We start from the raw sequence: 19,634 nt of genomic DNA, 5'->3' as shown, positions 1-19,634 counted from the left end.
GACTGGGCTGTTGTTGCATGTTTATCCGCTGGGCTTGGGCTGAGATGTATTTTGTAGCTGCTAACTAGGGAGCCGCCGAGTTGGCATGGTTGGAGACTGTACTCGCCCTACCAGAGTGGTTTCTGAGTTTAACAAGTTACGGTGCGGCATGAACCTGAAGCCGGCGCGGAAGATAGAAGCGGAGAGTATGTGGTATATTTCCGGAACCAATGCAGTGACCCACTAGCACAACTGTGCGTTGGTATGCAGACCTTTCCGCGAAGCATATTCGTATAGAGAAAGTGAGACTTGAATCGGGAGTTCTGGTATACTTTCACCACACACCTTTACTTAGAAGACCGGAGACATTCCCGCCCTGAATTCAGTCATGAATATGCTAGTGTTCTCTATACAACTTTGCTACTTTGCATGGTGAATGAGAAAGCTGGCATTAGGCTTAGGGCGGCCTGTGCCAGTTCCTAGCTTAGCTTTCCACAACCCTCATCCTTATCATGCCACTTTCCTCCGTCCGAAATGTTGCTATGGCCCCCCCTCGTGACTGTCGTTAGTGGGTTAATTCCTGTTTCCACTGGGTAGGGTAGTTAGGTAGCTTCGCTGCCCACACATACCAAAGGTAGAAATCAGAAGCAACACGACTTCGTTTTTTTTTTTTTTGGTTCCTCATCACTTCGTCCATTGAACCGGCAGCATCTCCAAAACAGGACCGAAGTACTCCAGATATGGCCCGATTAATAAAGCTCCCTCCCGAGCTACTGGCCGAATTATGCACTCATCTCTGCGACCACTGCCTGAGCAGGCAACAATTCGAGACACAAGCTGCACAGCCGTGGCGAGCGGCCTTGATGAGCCTCAACCAGGTGTGCAGGTTGTTACGCGCGGTGGCGCAACCGTTTCTTTATCATAGCTTCCAAATTACTCGGGAGTCCGACTTTCCATTCTTTCTTCGAACCCTCCTTGACCGGCCGGACCTGGCATCGGCGGTACTAGAAGTCGGCGTTTATCAACCTGGCCTAGTGGTCACGATGTTAGTACGTCGTGGTTTACGGTTGATGGACAAGGCTATTGAGGCACCCATGGATGCTCTGCCCTCGCCGTATGCCCGCCGTCTGCAGGATATATATTCTAGCCATGCCCCGCCTGGGTTTGAACATGTGCCGGACGGCATGGAGTTGGTCGAGGTACTATTGCACCTAGCATCGAAGGTGCAGAGCTGCCATTTCCGCCAATCCCGCGAGGAATACAAGGCGGGCGTCGCTGAGATGAGTTCTTCGACTTTTTTATTCCCGTCACTCAAACGGCTCGCCTTCAGCAGCTTTTCTGGCGATTTCGTCCTTTGTCAGGCAGCATCTATCTTGCGACAGGTGCCAAATCTAGACAGTCTGCACTACCACCAATGCTGCGATGTCACCAAATCTTTTTCGGCTTCAATAGGCCAGGCGATGACCGGGCCACCTCCGCTACGGAACGTCACGGAGTTGATCTTGACGGATACCTTCATGACGGCCGCCTCATTTCGCAACCTTCTCGAGACGATGGGTCCAAAGCTCTCCAAGGTTAGCATCCAAGGGACAGAAACCGAAACAGAGTCTCGTCAAATGTCCAGGGGCGGGAAGACCGTGAGGTTCGGCGAGGCTGTTCTTGCCCTACAACCATGGAAGCGTGAGCTGAAGGTGCTGCGTTTCACCAACGACAAGATGGACTTGGCTCCAGAGACTTGTTACCTCAAAGGTATTCATGCCCTCCGCAACTTGCAAGCCCTAGAAACGATAGAGGCCCCGACTTCTTCTTTCGATTTCTACGGGCAGCTTGGGAACCAAGAAGACGCACTCACATTGACCCTTCCCGCTTTCGTACGAGAGCTCCAGCTCCCTGGGTTCCCGGAGAAGGTCCAGATCGTTCCAGGCTTGCGGGGTCTGGCGAGAGCCCTTCGCGCTGGCCAGTTCGTAAGTCTGCGCAAGATTGGAATCGACAGCCGGAACTTCCAACACAGATCGTCTGAACCGGAAGGCGAATCGGTGGCGGAGCTAAAGGAAGTGGTGGCATCGTTGCGATCCTTGGGCGTGGATTTTTCAGACCTCTCCTGATTATTTCGAGTTAATGTTCAATACAATACGTCATCGAGGTCATCATTTCACCGACGCCAATCCACAAGTGGTCGCCGTCCACTTGACTAGCAGACTAGGTGGTTAGCTTCTGGTGTCAGGCGGAGATGTGAGAGATGTTGATGACGAAGCGAAGGTGGGGAAAAAAAAGTACAGTATCTAAATGGTGTAATTCACACGGTTGTGGGAGAACAAATCTCGTTGGGCAGGGGGAGGAACGCGGGTTGAGGGACTCGCGCATCCCAATCGGGAGCTGATCCGGCTGGTCGAGGTGCTTCGGGCCTTGGCGGGAATCTGCTGTGATGGGCTTTGGGAGGTGGAGGAGGGCAGAAATGTCCGGGTCAAGACAGATTTGGGGCGGACGAGGCAGGCTGTCATGTTTTAACACCATGTACTTGTACATACTGTGATACTTGAGGAAAAGCAATCTGAGGCAAGACCCCCCCTCACGGAGTATTATTGCATTTTCTCAGCGAAAAATATACCTATCACGTGAATGCGTCGTCTCTTTTCCTCCCTTTCTTTACCTTAGTTAAGACGAACACGACCAGATGAAGTACACGCACGCATCATCTGTGAGCTGTGTCCGAGTGCTCTAACTATTCATTAGTTAACTATTTAAACTGGGTTGTCTGCCCATTTGCCCATTTGCCCATTCGCCCATTCGCCGAAGCACTTGCTCACCCGGCCGCCAAATCGGAGTTCATTCCAGACAGCCCTCCATCAGCAGCCCTCGGCAGTCCCCAGCAGTCCCCAGCAGTCCCCAGCAGCACCCAAGAGATCTTGCTCCTGGTTCGGGGCGGCCGGCAATAACCCCCCCCCCCCCCCCCCCCCCCACCTGCCGTTGACAAGCAAGTCCGCTCTTGCTCCTCCTGGCAAGAACCTTTTGAATTGACGGATTCAGATTGGGCCTGAATTGCCCTGCCGGCAACAAACGAGGCCTAGCCCCACCTGTCCGCAACGCTCTGGCTAAGAGACTCGAAGGTTTAACCTGTTAGAGTTTCCTATCCACCTATCCAACAATAAAACAAACCTAGCTGCTGGGTTTCGGCCCCGGTATTGCGGCATCCCGGACGGCCCTTGGACGAGCCACCTTGACGCGCCGAGATGGACGCCGAGATGGAGCCGCCCGGCCCGTCCATTGTGCCACCACCACCACCACCACCACCAACACCAACACCGGCACAACCACAACCACAACCACCGGCGCTATCTTCCCCCCTTCTCCCTCCGCCCCCCCCTCCTCTTAATTTAGGTTTGGAGCAGCCACAAACCGGAGGGGCCCCTCCTGCCACTGCTATCCGGCGGAGAGCTCCGATTGCCTGCCGAAGGTGCGTTTGTGTGTCCGACTGCAAGATTTGCGGCTTCTGACCTCGCGGCTACCCCCGGCTGGCGCGAACTGAGGACCTGCATTAAGTTCTGCTGCCCGTGGATGACGATAGACCTGACCTGCAATGCTAGATGCCGCCGTATGAGAAGCAAATGCCACCACGACAAAGCAAAGCCACCATGTCGAGGTTGCGCAGAAGCTGGCCTCGGCCCTAGCGACTGGTGAGAGTGCCACATGCCCATTGCCCTCGGCGGCCTTACCCAATGCTGCCTCCCCTCGTTCTTCGCCAGGTAACAACAGTCAATGCTGATGCTCTCTGCTCACAAAAGTGTCTTCCCGGTGCGTGGCCAGCCGGACCAGGACCGCGAGTACCGCCATCCTCGAGTGAGGGCCGAGAAGAGCAAGAAGCGCGACGAAACTAAGGCCCGCCGTGGGAGCCGGGACGCCCCAGCCCCACCACGTGCGAATCAGCTCGCGCCTGCAAGTCTCGCCCAGAGCTCCGAGGGCTGGGACCTCTTACCCCCGCTACCCGAGATCCTGGAGTCCCTGAATCAGTTTACACGCCACTACTTTCAGCTTGGCTTCCTCCCGAAACAGCTGTTCCCGGAGCGTCTTCGGACCCAGCATCGGTCTGTCAGCGTGTTCTTTCTGCTCGGTATTCTCAGCATCTCAGCCCGGTTGACGCCGGCATTAGTGAAGCGGTATGGAAGTGCTGTGAGGGCCTCCGAGACCTTCATGGAGCGTTCCTCGACCCTGGCGCAGAACGAGCTGTACAAGGAGCCGACTCTGGAGAGGTGCCAGGGTTTCTACCTACTAAGTATTGCGCAGCAAGGAAGTGGGATGAGGCATAAGAGCTCGGTATATTGCTACCATTTCCCCGTGCCTGCGATATGTAATGTGGCGGTCATCTAACGAGCAACCAGATCAACATGGCAATCGCAATGCGGATGGCGACTCTGATGCAGCTTCATAGAGAGGAAACCTACGTCGTACCGAACCCAACGAAGGAGCTAATCATACGGGCCGAATCTGCTCGGAGGACCCTGGTACGCTTTGGCTTAGAAAATGAATCCGGCACTCTCGGTGAGCTGACAACCCACCACAGTGGATGCTGCACAGTCAGGACAACCTTCACTCGGGCCCACGGTCCCCCGTGTTGTTGTCGGCGAACGATATCACAGCGTTGCTTCCTAGTAACGAAAGCGACTTCGCCAACGCGCGAGAACCACAGTCAAGGGCGGCGCTTGAGGGCACCCCCCCGGCCCTGGAGAACCCTGCTCTAGTTGCTATCGAAGGGAGATCTCTATTCGCAACGCTTATCCAGGCACACCAACACTGGGGAGCCATTTATCGACGAGCCATCAGTAATAACCGAAGCCCGCGACCATGGGAACCAGATAGCGAGTATGCCCAAATGGAAAGGCGGCTCGAAGAATGGGAGGGCGGCCTTCCGAACGACTACCGCTGGAGCTGTCTTCTTCTGAAGGGCTATAAGCAGGAGGGTCAGGATCTGGCACGTCGCGTCCTCCTACGTGCCCAAATTCCCCTCGGTGTGTTGCTAACTCTCGAACAGGCGTATCTGGGCGTGACCATGATCACTCGTCTGTGCAACATTGTTATTCGCAAGGCATACTTGCCTGAGTAAGGAACACCCCTTGTGTTTGTGCCTAGCGACCGGGCAAGCCTGACCATTCATTGGATTTTGCAGGATGATATCTCACGACAAGTCGGATCCCGACTTAACTGCCTTCTGGGCCGGCATGGCAGAGAAGCTTTTCTGGAACGTAAATATACTTTATGAGCAGATCGAGACCCATTACGTCGACAAAGCTCCCGGCGATGGCCCTGGCGCGCAGATGGCGGTGAGCACAAATGGACAAATCCTCGGCGTACTAAAGCTGATGAAACCTTTGCAGGCGTTTTGCTTCTATACCTGTGGTGTTCTGGCTTGCTATCCCTGCAAATTCCCAAACAGTAAGTCCCGTGTTGTATTCGTACAACATTGATCTACCGGTTCGATTTTCTGCAAGAAATTAACCCTTTCTCTGAAGTCTGCCCAGATCCGACCATCGTTAGCAATGCCCCCATCATGGTCCAGCGCATTCTCAATATTCTTGCTGAGAGCAAGAGTATTTGGCCCCTGGCAGCTCGATGGTATGACCACCTAGAGAAGTTTTACACTTCTCAGAACGCCATGCCTGTGGGAACGGAGGGTAGCATGGCTGACAGCGTGAGTGCCTCGTTTTTGACTGTTGAGTGGCGTTTCCTCGACATCTAACAAGCCGCAGAGAGAGCCTATCCCTCATGTGCTCCACCCACCACCCAATCACCCGGTTGTGAAGCCCATCCAACCCCGTATCGTGGCTCCAACCCCAAACGAGAACGGGGTCCGACCTCAGAGCCCTAGTATGACAGCGCTCACCCTCCAGCAGCAACAGCCGTCCGCACCAACCGCGTACACAGACGCCGGCCTCGGCGCTCCCGCTCCCCAACCGCAAGCTCTGCCCAACCCGCCACCACAACAACCGCAACAACCGCAACAACCGCAACAACCGCAACAACCGCAACAACCGCAACAACCGCAACAACCGCAACAACCGCAACAACCGCAACAACCGCAACAACCGCAACAACCGCAACAACCGCAACAAGTCGTCATGGACCACGGGCAGGCGCCGCTCCAGGCCGCCGGGGTCAGGCCGACCACTGACGGGCTCGGCCTTTTGATAGAAGCATTTGACGCTCGCCAGTCCGCCGCAGCGGCCGTCCAAGGAGTGCAAGGAGTGCAAGGAGTGCAAGGAGTGCAAGGAGTGCAAGGAGTGCAAGGAGTGCAAGGAGTGCAAGGAGTGCAAGGAGTGCAAGGAGTGCAAGGGGTACCGGGGAACAACAACGCACCTCCTCCACCGGGCGCGGCATATGACCCACATGCGACGCCGCAGCAGTACTACCCGCAGTCGACGCTGGCCGTGAATGACGGGTACGAGAACGAGCTGGGGTACTACATGTCGGACGGGGTGCCGCCGGCGATGCAGCAGAGTTGGGCTGGGGGAGGGGATATGTATGGGTACTGAAACGGAAGTGGGAGAGGGCTGGTTTTTCGTTAGGTCCAGCGAGGCTGGTTGTTTTACGTGGGCGCGGTGATTTATCTGTTTTGGCGATGGGAGTTTATAGGCTGGACGACTTACCCTTGGAACGGCCGCTCTGTGGCTAGGAAGGGCGTGGGGATGGGAAGGGAATGAAAGGCATTCTGTGCTTTGGGGTGGTGTGGGGTTTTCAGGTTGAGGCCTTGTGGGTTTCAACCATGCTCGGGGTATCAAAAGCTCCCGAGGCGAGCACACTTGCCACTGATATATCGTGAATGTTAGCAGCCGAAAATAATATAGTTCTTTGCCTACCCTAGTATACCCGCGGGGACTCCGTGGAGGGGCCTCCATTATACCTTACTGTGTATAACGTACTCCACCCCCAAGTCGCGCACACCCCCAAGTCGCGCACTTTTGACCGTGCTACGACCTCCCAACCCCAACTTGGAACAACTTAATAGCAAAAACTGGCATCGCAATCCAAAGAGAGTAGAATCAATCTTGCTATTCAGGCAATACAACGAGATAAGACTTTCAGTCGGCGACGCGCTGCCCAAAACTACAATGTACCCGAAGCGACCTTGCGCGACAGGATGAACGGGAAGACGCCGAAGCCCGAATCACGACCTGCAGCTCACCGATTGACAGCAATTGAAGAGGAGGCGGTTGTTCGGTATATATTGGACCTAGATACGCGAGGATTTGCACCCCGACGTGCTGGTGTTGAAGATATGGCTAATTTGCTGCTCGCGCAACGCGACGGGGGACGGGTCGGCAAGCACTGGGCCGAGAAATTCGTCAAGCGACAACCAGAACTCAAGACGCGTTTCAATCGTGTATACGACTTTCAGAGAGCCCTCTGCGAAGACCCAGAACTTATTGGCGCGTGGTTTAAGCTTGTACACAACATGAGGGCGAAGTACGGCATCCACGACTGTGACTTCTACAACTTCGACGAGACCGGCTTCATGATGGGCGTCATCTGCGCAGCTATGGTAGTGACGCGCGCCGATCGACGTGGAAGAGGCAAGGCAGTTCAGCCTGGCAATCGGGAATGGGCGACGGCGATTGAGTGCATCAACGGCGAAGGGTGGTGCCTCCCACCGTTTCTCATTGTTCAAGGCACTTACCACCTCGCCAACTGGTATACCGAGGGCGAGCTCCCACTCGACTGGGCTATCAAGCCAACTTCCAATGGGTGGACCGACAATGAGACCGGCCTAGAATGGATCAAACATTTCGATAAGCACACAAAGTCTCGTACGAAGGGGGTGTATCGGATGATTGTGCTTGATGGGCATGAGAGTCACCTGTCGGCCGAATTCGAAGCCTTTTGCAAGCAGAACAACATTGTCACCATCAGCCTGCCGGCTCACTCATCCCATATAACCCAGCCACTCGATGTTGGGTGTTACAGTGCCCTAAAAACGGCGTACGGTCGGCAAATCGAGCACTTCGTCAGAGCGCATATCAACCACATCACCAAGGTCGAGTTCTTCCTCGCCTTCAAAGCCGCCCACTTTGCCGCCATGACCGAGAGCAACAACAAAGGGGGGTTCAGAGGTGCAGGTCTAGTACCTTCTGACCCCGAGTCAGTGATATCCAAGCTGGATGTCAAGTTACGGATGCCAACACCAACTGGTCCCCCCTCCGCCGCTGCCGATCCTTGGTTCTCCCAGACGCCACGGAACCCAACAGAGACTGTCTCACAATGCGAGTACATCAAAGATCGGATTGCCCATCACCAGGGAAGCTCGCCAACATCAATTCTCACTGCTGTCGACCAGCTTGCGAAAGGGACGCAGGCATTGGCGCACTCGGTGGCCCTAATGACGACTGAGATAGGCACCTTACAGAAGGCAAATGAGGCACTGAGCAAGCGCCGAAGGGCCAAAAAGACACATGTGCGTCTTGGAGGATCACTTACTGTAGGAGATGCACATGATATATTAGCCCAGAGAGAGGTGCAGGAACAGGTAGAGCGTGAAACGCGGGAAAATGGTGGTCGGCGGGCTCGAACAGGGACGGCTCCACGGCGTTGTGGTAAGTGCGGAAAGCCCGGGCACAATGCGCGCACGTGTCAGGGAGACGGAGAAACATCTGATGTACATGATTTAAAATAGTTTCAGTGTATTGCGGTTGTTGTGGTGGTGTAATTGATGTTTCCTATCGGTTCACGGTCAAAAGTGCGCGACTTGGGGGTGTGCGCGACTTGGGGGTGTGCGCGACTTGGGGGTGTGCGCGACTTGGGGGTGTGCGCGACTTGGGGGTGGAGTACGTTATAAATCTATGTATTTATCGAAACAGCTTCATCCATCTTGGCGGTCGCGATAAGCAGCGTTATCTCCGATTACCCGACCTTTGCCCATTAACTTTCGTCATCGCGAACAACGCAAGCGACACTTTCTCCCAGTAAAACAACAACCCGCGCGAGGCCACTTCATCCCCGATACCTTGTTAAGCCATCTTTTTCCCAACCATGTCTGCCGTACAGGCGGCCACCAAGCCGGAGACGGCACAGAAGGTGCTCTCGTTGGTATGTCCCCTTCGCCTTTTTCCCGGTCATGGCGGGTTTCTTCCCAGCGAACGTCCGCAACACACCGAATCATTCGCGGATCCGGCCAGCCGGATGCACGGGTCCTTTAGGTTCTTTAGGTTCTTTAGGCGAGGCCACAAATTCTGACAGGGGTTGCGTCGCTACAGTACCGACAGCTTCTCCGCCAGGGGAACCAGTTTTCGGCGTACAACTTCCGAGAATATGCCCTGCGCCGCACGCGAGACGCCTTCCGCGAGAACAGGAGTGTCGAGGACCCGCGGAAGGTACAGGAGCTGGTGCAAAAAGGCTTGAAGGAATTGCAGGTGCTGAAGGTGCGCTACCTACCTACCTAACTGCCCGCTTGTCTGCCTACCTACCCCTGGGGGGCGGCCAAATGGACATGCGCCGTGTTGGAGTGGTATGCTGACGGGAGGTTGTTCTGGGTGGATACAGCGCCAGACGGTGGTCAGCCAGTTTTATCAGTCGGATAGGCTTGTGGTGGAGGGAGGGATATCGGTATGTGCGACGACGGCGGCTTGTGGGCAGCGTGCTTTGGTAGGGTGCTAAACTTTTGCGTAGGGCAAGGACGGGGCGGGTCACGGCGAGACGACGAGGCAGAAGGATACTGGGTGAGTAGTCTTCTAACAGACGCAGCTCGCTTGGTTTGAGGGCGATGCTGACAAGCGCACAGCTGGGACTGATTTCATCAACCTCAAAGCGCTTCCGCCGCTGCACCTGGGTTGGGATATCCGCTTCTGGGGCCCGGGCGCTGGCGGTGTGTGTATAGTATTTTACAGGGTGCCGTGGCTACCCCCCCATCACCTCTTGCTTTTCCTACCGACGACTATTTGCCTTGATGCGGTCGTCAGGAGTTGGGACGCTGTGATAGCGGGGCTCGCATGCGTTATCGATGCTACATGCATGTCGCCCAAGGAATTGTGTTATTCCTACTTCATACCCCTCTTCAAGTTATCGAGATTATCAAGAGACCTACACAGTACCTATCGTCGAATCTTGACTCCGCTTTAAGCATGGGCCGTCTTGCTGCACTGCTTACAATCGGGTTGGGTGGGGTTGATGCTAACTACCTAAGCATCTTAACGTTGTAAGCGAGGTCTGTCGCCAATTCATTGGTGTTCGCGTTTCCGGTTGCGAGTTGCGACAAGTGCACAAACAAACCAGTCAACAGATCGGATCGTGTTAGTTATCGTTACCTTAAACTATACCAATTGTGATACAGCATCTAGCCCACATTCTCCCATGTTTTAGGTCACCAATTCGAGTCTGTCGACATCGCATCGACCCATAGCCCTCTACCTTCCGCGATCATTTGGTCCTGTTTATCGCAAACTTCCCGCCGACCAGCCCTCGCGCAGCAAAAACGGCGGGTTTTCTAGTGCGCTGGATAGATTTTGGATACGGACTGCTCTGGTGTAACAAGGGCTGCAAGGGCTGCGAGGACCAGTTCATCAGGAGTAGTTCTGCTGGTTTGGTAAAAATACAAGGCCCCAAACCAAGACGTAGGGTCTCCCGTTTGTCGCGATGCAGCGGTCGGTAAGTTCATATGCCTACAATCGGTAGCAATAATGCATCATCTGACGGCGCATTTGTTTAGCAGCAACTGCGGACGGCGACGCAAACCCGTCGAAGCGCTCGCTCTGGCTTTCCCGAGCCTGATGATTTCGAAGGCAAGTTACTTGCCCGTCGCGCCCCGTCAACCCTCGGCAGTGATTAACACCTGTCTTCACGCGTGCAGGTCTTCCCGTCCGACAATGGCGCCAGGAATGGGTCAGTGTTGCTCCTTCGTCACAACAGGAGATGACCCAGCAGGGCGACCGATGGGCCGTTGAACTCCCGTATGGTATGCCGAGAGAATCCCACCTTCTCCCGCCACACACCCAGGAACTCCTTCGCGCCGCCAGATCCGGCCGGTTATACAAACGCCCTGCTCCGATTGAAGACGAGGAACTTGACGCCGAGCTTGATGTTATTAAGGGGGAGAAGAAGGACTCGGAGTCGGCGAATGATGCGTACATGGTCAAGCTATGGAAACAAGTACCACGCAATGCCGAGAGTCAAACGATATCCCACCTGGCGAAGCGGCACAAGAACACCGTCACCCTGGCTTCGAAGGCGATGGCACCGCAGGCGGCAGGGCCTACCGTTATCCGGGCCACCATTCGCCGGATGGATGCCGCTGGTAACCCATACGAACAAACCGTCACCCTTGCCGACGGGCAGCAGGTCGACGGCGAGATCATCTCCACCACTGTCGTGCCAGCCCCGGCAGCCGCCCAAGGAGACTTGGCCGTGCAGCAGACAACACCGGTCAGGAGGAGGCCGCCACCACCCAAACGCAAGCCGAAGGGCGTTGGGCGTGGGCGCAAGAAGGGAAAGCTGCCCTTGCCGTTGCCAGCGACAAGGTCACACGCCACTACGGTAGACGGCACTCCGTCTGTCAAAACCGAGAATGTGGGCCCTGATGTGAGTTTCCATCTCGTTCCAATAGCCTCTGATGTGCTTCGCCGACCACTAACGGTCATGTTGAACCAGGGAATCAAGATTGAAGAGACCGAGGACAGCACAAACCAAGATAGCGAAATGGCCGATATTTCGAATATACCCTCTGACGACGAAGAAAGTGAGGGTGGTGAGGGAGAGGACGAAGAGGAGGGAGATAAGGAAGCCGGGGATGACGATGGGGGTGAGGCCCTGAAGATTGAGGATGCCAACGGCGATGCCCGCATCCAAGAGGTCCAGGATTCTGAGATGGCAGAGACCATTCAGCCGAGTTCTGTCGAGGAGCCAGACGAGCCCCGCCCCGCGGTGGAAGAGGTAGAGGAGGTCACGATACCTAAAGTTCGCTTCCAGCCGCCTACCCTAACGAATCTCGGATCATCACTCGGGTTTGCGAAGATCGAGGGGAGCCCCTTGAAGAACGTCATGATCCTGTCGCCAACCGAACCATCGTCCATGGTCTCACCCACAACGAACACTTCCTTTGCTGCAACTAACTACCTCGAAGTCCAGTCACGCACTCTATCTATGGATATGGGCTCAGGTGGCGCCACCAGCCAAGCGTACACCGCGGAAACTACCACCCGTGGGATCCTGCCGCCGCTCAGGGATAACGCAGGACTCCGGCACGCTGTGAGCCAGAACATTGCAGCAACAATCACCCAACCAACAGCAGCTCCCTTAGCAGCACCCCCACAAGCACCCGCCCCTGAGCCAATGGTGGCAACGGCCACGACCACGACAGTGCCGATAACAAGCCCGACAGACCAGCTCCCCGAGCCACAACCTGCCATGGCTACAATCACCACAACCAAGACCCCATCACCACCCATCGAACCTGCCCCCCTTCCAGCCCCGCCAATACAGCCCAGCGAAGAGAAAGGAAACGAAACCACTGAATTAGTCCCCGACGCGACCCCCGCCCTCGAGCCGCCCGCCTCCCCTGCGCTCGCTCCCACGGCCCTCCCGGCCGGGGACGACGAAGACGACGGGCTCAACTTGCTTGGGAGCCTCGAGCGCGAGCTCGACCGCCAGGAGGGCGTGAGCAGTGGCTCTTCGGAGGAGGAGGAAGGGAAAGCTATGCCTGTTGCGGGGCCAGCTACCGAGGCTGTGACTGGGGAGGAGGGGGGTGGCGCTGCAGCGGAGGTCGGCGCTGGTGCCGAGGAGACTGGTGCGAAGGGGGTGGAGGAGGGGAATGGAGATGTTGTGATGGGGGAGGGGGTGGCCGGTCCTTGAATCTGTAACTTTCTTGGTGGAGGATTGTAGGTAGGGAATGGGATTGGCTATTCGGTGATTTGGAAGGAGTCTGTTGCCGGGCCGTGTTTCAGGGGCGCCGCTTCAGAGGTGGCGCCAATGTTTGGGTTCGTTGTGACGTTTTATTCTGGGGTGTCATTTCGTCGGTATGATAAGGTAAGTAACTAGATATTCTGGAAGTTGAACACCCGAATGTGCTTGACGTTGATGACCTACACAGTGGGCGGGATACTTTATTTGTTTACTTATCATGCATGGAAAAGAGTTGAGTTTATCTGCTGCAAGGTAAATCGGATGTGTCCCAATTTCGCTGGTATATTAATGGCTATGGTAACGTAACCTGTCTACAGCCCTTTAATGCCACGGTGGTTGCTGGAAGTGATCATCAATGACACGAACAAGTTTATCACATATGCTTGTGTGTTAATAAAAGAAAGAGGGGACCGATGATTCAAGTAGAAACGAGGACGGCACCCTGCGAGGATAGTCCTGTGTAAGGACCTCGGGGTTAAATAGAAGGTCGAAGAGAAATTCTAGCTAAGTACAAGTACAAGATACATGTGGCTCCGCTCCTTTCGAGCCGCAAAGGGTATATGAACGCAAAAATCCTCAGGTTACAGAAAAAGGCGTCGTGCCTACACCGCCAAGTCTAATTTTCTCGGCTCAAAGTCATTAATCGCTGAACGCCGTTGCTGATATCTTATCACGCCTGGCCGCTAGATGGGCGGGTAGGTAAAGAAAATGTATGGATAACGTCGAGTGTCAGATGATTGTAGAAGAAAGAGAGGGAAACGAAAAACGATGGGAGGCTATGGCTCGCCTCCTAATGCTGGGTTGGCGGCATTCTGTATCGAGACTGGACCTGAAAATCCGGTCTGCTCATGTCGAGGCTGTGGCTTGACGTCTTGCATCTCGAGACCCTCCTTTGCTTCCGGTTCTCGTCGAGCAGGAAGATGAGCCCGGCGGCGAGGCGCAAGCCGCTGGTCGCCTTCGGCGTATCTACCCTTGAATTGATAATACGTTGGCGGCCGTGGGCGGCACAGCACAACAAACCAGTTTCTGAACCAGCTGCCCTGCGTGAAAGCGCGATACCTATCCTTCTTGAGAAATTTGTGCGAGGTGAGGTACTCGCGTGTCGTCTCCCCCCTAGCCATGAGGAACAGATGGTACCCCATTAGCGCGGCAGGATAGAGAAAGGCAATCAAGCCGTAGACCACCAGGGCGAAGGGAACACGGAAATGGCTGATAGCAGCGCCAGAGGAGATGCCTTGCTGGTTGGCGTAAACGAGGATCTGCGCCAGTGATGCCATAGAGAGGTAGAGTCCGAGGAATGTGGCGCTACTGATGAACGTGAAGAAATAACGGTAGTTGCGACGGCCGACGCAGTTGTTGAGCCAGACGCAGTGATGGTCCTGGGTCTCGACGCAGTTATCACAGAGGCGGCAGTGGTGAGCACGGGGTGGTCGCCAAACGTTGCATGTCTTGCAGTACTTAGTGGGCACCTCCATGGCGGCGGTGGCCGGGTCGGCAGACTTAACCAGGGCCCATTCCGTCGTCGGAGGCCCAAGACGGAGAGGGTCCTCGTTTTCATCTGGAGGGGGAAACCGGTGCACGTTGCGCGGCAGAATCTGAGGTAACATTAGTGCTCGGAACTGTTGACGGGTTTGTGGGGATCAAACATACTCCTGCGTCCGTGACAGATGCGTGAAGGAAGGACGACATGCAGATGAAGAACAGATAAGCGAAAGTGATGGGTATAGCTGGAGACAGGTTGCTCCATATCCAAGGCGCCGAGAAAATGAAAAAGAGGATGGCGGGCAGGGCGACAAACGCTCCCGTCGCGATGTTCACGGGCCGGTGCCTGGTGTTTTGTAACCGGCCTCCCAGACAGAAGACAGTATTCCCCAAGAAGTATTCGTAGTTGCGCCCTGGTTTCGGCTTGCTCCTGTTCTGGGGGGCCGCTTTTTCGTCCCCAGTACTGGGCGGGAGCTGAGGAGACGAGGCTAGGGATTCTAGCTTCTCGCCGCCCTGCATCTCGCGGTTGCCGCTGCTAGAGTCCATCCTCGGCATCAGGAAGCTAGATCGCAAAGAGCGCGGGGTGCGGACAGGCGTCGGTGCATTCGCTCCACCCTTATATGTGTTATTGATGTCCAGCGTAAGGTTTTTCGCCGCCTCTGGCTTCCTCTGTAACGGACGGACGCTATCAGTCAGGCTCAGGGTGGGCTGATGGCCGTGAGTAGGGCTAGTGGTGGCTGTTCTGCGGTCGTACGCTTCCTGCTCGGTGAATTCGGTGCCCCTCGAGGGCGGCGGCCGTGCTTCTGCCTCGTCACCGGAATGCATTCCTCCTCGGGCGCCTTGACTCGAAACCATGCTGTCCCTGTTGGTTTCGCCGGCCTCGTCCTGCAAACCAATCTGCCTGTTCATCGTGGTCGGCCTCGCCAGTCCCCGTTGGGCCTGTAGCTTCTGCGAGCTCATGGGTCGAAAAAAGGCATGCGATGTGAGCGTAGGGACATGACTTCGGCTCATTGAGCTGGCCGGCCGAGCCCCCGCCGATGAGCTGCCGACGCTGCCGGAGATGCTCACCCGCTTGCCTGAGAGTCCACGGCGCAGAGACGAACCCTGAGCCCAGGGGCTCCTCTGTGATATGCCCGTCCTCGCGGTCCCCGGCCGTGACGTGCCATCCGAATAGATGACGCTCCTCCTATGGCTTCCCGTCCCACGATATGCCTCCGAATCCCCGCCATCTTCGGTCATGATATCGGTCATTCGCGATGATATGACACTAGGAGGGCCACCGCGTTCGGACTGCGGGAACTGGGGAAAACTGTCATCGTTGCTCGGGGAGAGCGCCCGCGGCGCTCCCTCAGCGGAGCTCATCGTCGTAATCGCTCGCCAAGTTTATTATGGGGATCGGCTGCGGCCGTCGTCAAGACCGAACTTTCTGTGCTAAGCAGCCCTTCGCGACAGCATAGCGGATGGTGAGTACTGGCGGGAAGATTCGTAAAACTCGGCGGTACGTCAAGAAGGAGAAAGAAAGCGACTATTATTTCGTTCCAGAGGTTTCGGAGTCCGGGCGCATTCCAGTCTGGTGGTGTGGTGCGGCGTTGAGGAAGGAAGGTGCGGCGTCGAAGGAGGTCTGTCGCTGCAGGAGTTCGAGGGATGCAACTGAAGGCGTAGCAGGCAGCGCAGGGAAAGCAAGGGAAACAAGAAATCAAAATATAAATCCGGTTACGCAGTTGGCACCGTCACGATCGCTAGTTCAAAGAGTGGAAGAAGCAAATAAAAAGGAGAGTGTGGCAGAGAGAGAAAAAGGAGTGTCGCGACGCAAGACTGTACTGTGTAAATTCCAATCTTGGTTCTCGGGGCTCATCCGAGCGTGGGTTCAACATCGACCAAGCGAATGGGATTTCTTTCTTCGTGCCGTTCGTGATGGGAGGGTGCTGCCACTGGCTGGGCACGGCCGTCTCAGCTTGGCAGTTGCTTTTTCGCCCGCCTTGGGGTGCTGCATCGCACTGACCACCCGACCGGCCCCTGAGATGTGTTCATGCCGGGGCCCGCAACTACTCGGTCCCTCCGCGATGAGAGTAGCTGGTAACTAATCTGGTTCTTCGTATGTCTTGTAGGGGGGAATATTATTCCACTACACAATTTTCTATCAAATTTGCAAATTTCAATACCAACATAGCGCGATTTTCCCCCCAAAATATGACAAAGATAACTGGCCACTCCCTCGATTCCATGCCAAAGTCGACCTACTTTGTCAGCTCGTAGGGCACATGTCCCTGCGTCCATGCATTGCATGACGATGTGACAAGGGGGAGGGGCCGGGACTTGTGAGCAACGGAAGCGAGCGAAGGCGTCTTGGGCGTCCAGATAGCTGATAGTTACCAACTGTTGGCAACTGGCTGCTGAAAACGCCCCATGTTACTTACGTAATATTCCATGCCAAGCTCTTGAAGCTTGGCCTCTTGACGAAATCAATCGTATGAGAGCATATCCAAGCTTCTAAGACGCCCAAACCGCCGAGCTCTGCCGACAGCAATTCTCCCTCCCCACCGTCCATTTTCGACACCAACACCGCCCCAATGGCTTCGTTAATTGCGCGCCGCGCTTTCAGCACCACCGCCCGCCGCATGGCGACCGGCGAGGAGGCGCTGAAGTCCGAGTCCAAGAAGAACCCCGAGATTATGGTGCGTCAAATTCCCAGGATGACCCGAGAAACATGGATTGGACCCTTGACGACGCCCGAGATGGGGACGCGGCTGACTTGGAGGTTTTCGGGGTATAGATTCTCGGCGGTGTGATGGTCGCAGCCCTCGCTGGTGCTGGCTACTACTTCGGTCAGTCCCGTCGAGCTTCTTGCTCGCTCCCCGCAGGTGGCGTGGCGTCCTACACCACAACCATGCTAACCAGCACAACGCCGTGTAGGCCGCAGCCCCACCAAGTCGACGTCCGAGAACTCCGTCCCCCTCGCTAAAAACAGCATGCCGTGGGAGACCGATGCGACACACGGCAAGTACCAGTACCACCCCGGTGGTGATTCTAGCGCTGCGCCCAAGGACGCCCCGAGTGCCGTTAACGTTGTCGTCGTCCCTGACGTCGAGCTGCCCAAGGTAACAGCTTCTTCCCGCGGTGGACCACGTCTGGAAAGCTAACCCCTCCTTTCAGAGACTCCACGACAAGTACAACAAGTGGGGCAAGGACGGCTATTAAACTTCTCGGCTCTAAGAAACGAGTATGCATTGCAAGATGGCTTCGCGTGGCGCTCCTGGGGAAGGGCGTATATGTAACTAGGCCCAGTGGCAAGAGATTGAGGAGCGGAAAGGCGATTTCGATAGAGCCTGTATTATTCTTGGAACTCGGCTTGCCTTGCCCGTTTGTGAGCAGCACAAGGTGCGGTCCCTTCCTAGAAACCCTGGATACCATGCACTTGACCTGGCCTACCTATATGGTGACACGGCCCCAGAGTAGCTTGAATGTTCAATACTGCGAGACTCGAAGAGCCCTGCGTCATGTACCCATTGCGAAGAAAAGTTGCTAAACGCCGCTCAGCTCCCGACCAACGCTTTACGCAGGGCCTTGCAATCACGCACGGCAGGCTCGTATATGCGGCAAACCACCCCAACCATGTAACAAACGCGCTCCAACGCCGAGTAATGCATGTCATCCCAACCCAACAGCAGATCAACCGCCTGCCCTCCCGGCATACCACCCACGGACGGCGTTACAGTATTGAGTAACGCCTCCTCGCCCCCGGTTATTCAACCGTGCCTGGCCGCTGCCGCCGCGAACTGTTCTTGTTGGAGACGCTCCAGTTCCTCCAGCGACAAGCCACTCTGCTCGAGCTTGTTGGCCTTCTTTTCACGTCCCTAATTCCTTGCATTAGTCCCAACGACACATGTAGAGTGATCATCTTGGGTTGCCTACTACCTTCTGAACCTCCTTGTGTTCAGCAGCGGCTTCGAGGACCGCCGGGATGTAATCGGTGAAACCAAGCTGGTCGAGCGCCTTGATGATATGATCGCATGCAATGGTCTTCTTGGCTTCCTTCTCGGAGATGTCGTTCGCCTCTGAGCTGATGAGGGTGATAAACTCAACGCAGCATTCTATGAGGACGTCACGGGCTTCCTTCGAGAATGCGATTCCTGATGATCCCGAGAGGATTTCGCCGACTATCTTTTGGACAGTGGCTTGCAGAATGTCAGCATAGGTCCATTTCTAGGTCCATGTCACCCGGAGGTGCCAGTGCCGCTGTTTGAGGATGGACGACCACTAGAAGACTTCGGAGTCTCATGACCTCGCCCCCCGGCCCCCGCCCCCCGACCCCCTGGGTTCAAAGCCGATCAAGTCAGGGCACTTCCTCTTTGCCATAAACTATCTCTGGGTTGACGCAGGAACAGAGGCTCTCGCAACTCCAACCGCAAAGATAAACCCAAGGAGTGAGGCCGTAGCCCTAACTACAAGAGGTCCGGGATATGAAATGAAGAGTGGCTTAAAAGACGTACCTTTCGGCAGCGAGAGATCATCGTTCCCTAAAAAAGAAGCATCAGCATGAGACCAAAAAGTTCAGGTCAGAGTCAATGGTTTCGAAACAAACAAGTGAAATGGGCACCACTTGAGCCACCAGCCATGTCGAATCGCTTCCAGTACCGGTCTGACGCAGGAATATGCGGCGTCATTTTGGCAAGTCAAGGTATGATGTTGAGGAAGGATGGGGGTTGAACGTGTGTGTAAAACACAAACAACGAGAAAAGTGACGCTGTTTATGTGTATGCAGCTGCCGCTTCCCGGTTTGGTTCACAAGCTCGGTAGGGCTCAAGATGGATGAGATATCACCAGTCCCTAGCCAACTACAAGCGTCGTGCATGGACAGCTGCAGGACCGCGGTTCACTTGAATGCGCGATTGCAAAAATGTCCACATTCATAAAACGTAGGTCACCTAGCCAAAACAGGAGAAAGAACGTTAACGAACCTCCAAATTCATGATCCGACATGATGATGCCTTGGGAAAGAGGGTCCCAGTCCCTAACAGCTGTAAAAGAACGGCGATTCCAGAACTCCAACGTTGGTAAAAAAAGAAATAGGAAAGAGGGGAATATGGTGGTTTAAATCAAGAGTATGTCGTATTTCTCCAGGTGATAAAGCTTAGGAACGTCTTTGGCTGATGAACAAACATGGTTGTGAACAAGAAAAGCCGAGTGCTCCCTTACCCTGGAGTTGGTGAGCAGCCTTTATACCTGCCTGCCGTCCTTTGCTCGAGTGGTTGCTGATGCGCCAATGCCAGCCGGCCGCCACGCTGAACGCGTCCCAC

At 55.4% G+C, this 19,634-nt stretch overlaps 7 protein-coding genes across 7 annotated transcripts; 5 read left to right on the top strand and 2 right to left on the bottom strand.

Moving 5' to 3' along the window:
• Positions 1-1,022: 1,022 nt before the first annotated feature.
• F5144DRAFT_594596 (uncharacterized protein) lies at positions 1,023-2,170 on the top strand (the record flags this gene model as incomplete). Its single annotated transcript, XM_066790596.1, has 3 exons — positions 1,023-1,168; positions 1,313-1,943; positions 2,123-2,170. The coding sequence occupies 3 exons, from the start codon at positions 1,023-1,025 to the stop codon at positions 2,168-2,170; spliced, it is 825 nt and encodes a 274-aa protein (XP_066642022.1).
• A 1,039-nt stretch (positions 2,171-3,209) lies between these two features.
• Positions 3,210-6,503, top strand: F5144DRAFT_494770 (uncharacterized protein; the record flags this gene model as incomplete). The annotated part of the gene is made up of 9 exons (XM_066786053.1): positions 3,210-3,433; positions 3,564-3,653; positions 3,762-4,290; positions 4,356-4,478; positions 4,538-4,982; positions 5,235-5,406; positions 5,580-5,586; positions 5,621-5,662; positions 5,775-6,503. 9 exons carry the CDS (start codon positions 3,210-3,212, stop codon positions 6,501-6,503), a joined length of 2,361 nt encoding a protein of 786 aa, XP_066642021.1.
• Positions 6,504-8,858: 2,355 nt separating this feature from the next.
• On the top strand, positions 8,859-10,213 carry F5144DRAFT_579640 (uncharacterized protein). Its single transcript, XM_066789333.1, has 5 exons — positions 8,859-9,051; positions 9,219-9,383; positions 9,505-9,567; positions 9,631-9,680; positions 9,743-10,213. Exons 1-5 carry the CDS (start codon positions 8,995-8,997, stop codon positions 9,750-9,752), a joined length of 345 nt encoding a protein of 114 aa, XP_066642020.1. The 5' UTR covers positions 8,859-8,994; the 3' UTR covers positions 9,753-10,213.
• Positions 10,214-10,869: 656 nt separating this feature from the next.
• On the top strand, positions 10,870-12,804 carry F5144DRAFT_604777 (uncharacterized protein; the record flags this gene model as incomplete). Its single annotated transcript, XM_066791374.1, has 2 exons — positions 10,870-11,535; positions 11,605-12,804. The coding sequence occupies 2 exons, from the start codon at positions 10,870-10,872 to the stop codon at positions 12,802-12,804; spliced, it is 1,866 nt and encodes a 621-aa protein (XP_066642019.1).
• Positions 12,805-13,253: 449 nt separating this feature from the next.
• F5144DRAFT_655165 (DHHC palmitoyltransferase-domain-containing protein) lies at positions 13,254-15,576 on the bottom strand (the record flags this gene model as incomplete). The annotated part of the gene is made up of 2 exons (XM_066793121.1): positions 13,254-14,450; positions 14,506-15,576. 2 exons carry the CDS (start codon positions 15,574-15,576, stop codon positions 13,632-13,634), a joined length of 1,890 nt encoding a protein of 629 aa, XP_066642018.1. The 3' UTR covers positions 13,254-13,631.
• A 1,112-nt stretch (positions 15,577-16,688) lies between these two features.
• Positions 16,689-17,535, top strand: F5144DRAFT_655159 (uncharacterized protein; the record flags this gene model as incomplete). The annotated part of the gene is made up of 4 exons (XM_066793120.1): positions 16,689-17,012; positions 17,111-17,162; positions 17,251-17,435; positions 17,491-17,535. The coding sequence occupies exons 1-4, from the start codon at positions 16,908-16,910 to the stop codon at positions 17,533-17,535; spliced, it is 387 nt and encodes a 128-aa protein (XP_066642017.1). The 5' UTR covers positions 16,689-16,907.
• A 380-nt stretch (positions 17,536-17,915) lies between these two features.
• On the bottom strand, positions 17,916-19,407 carry F5144DRAFT_317970 (histone-fold-containing protein). Its single transcript, XM_066784019.1, has 4 exons — positions 19,296-19,407; positions 18,828-18,854; positions 18,253-18,512; positions 17,916-18,191 (listed from the first exon to the last, which is right to left on the bottom strand). Exons 1-4 carry the CDS (start codon positions 19,315-19,317, stop codon positions 18,084-18,086), a joined length of 417 nt encoding a protein of 138 aa, XP_066642016.1. The 5' UTR covers positions 19,318-19,407; the 3' UTR covers positions 17,916-18,083.
• Between the last annotated feature and the right edge of the window lie 227 nt (positions 19,408-19,634).

Source organism: Chaetomium tenue (genome assembly GCF_020726465.1).
Source record: "Chaetomium tenue strain MPI-SDFR-AT-0079 chromosome Unknown F5144scaffold_5, whole genome shotgun sequence".
Classification (NCBI taxonomy): domain Eukaryota; kingdom Fungi; phylum Ascomycota; class Sordariomycetes; order Sordariales; family Chaetomiaceae; genus Chaetomium; species Chaetomium tenue.
The sequence above is the reverse complement of the archived record's forward strand: the minus strand, read 5'-3'. Positions and strand labels throughout refer to the sequence as shown.

Bases quoted from the DNA above. Each gene is read 5' to 3' on its own strand.
- F5144DRAFT_317970 (XM_066784019.1), bottom strand. From the start codon at position 19,317: ATGTCGGATCATGAATTTGGAG. The intron at 18,513-18,827 runs GTACGTCTTTTA...ACATTCTGCAAG, and splicing joins TGATCTCTCGCTGCCGAAAG to CCACTGTCCAAAAGATAGTC. The intron at 18,192-18,252 runs GTAGTAGGCAAC...GCAAGGAATTAG, and splicing joins AACACAAGGAGGTTCAGAAG to GGACGTGAAAAGAAGGCCAA.
- F5144DRAFT_579640 (XM_066789333.1), top strand. From the start codon at position 8,995: ATGTCTGCCGTACAGGCGGCCACCAAGCCGGAGACGGCACAGAAGGTG. The intron at 9,052-9,218 runs GTATGTCCCCTT...GCGTCGCTACAG, and splicing joins CACAGAAGGTGCTCTCGTTG to TACCGACAGCTTCTCCGCCA. The intron at 9,384-9,504 runs GTGCGCTACCTA...GGGTGGATACAG, and splicing joins AGGAATTGCAGGTGCTGAAG to CGCCAGACGGTGGTCAGCCA.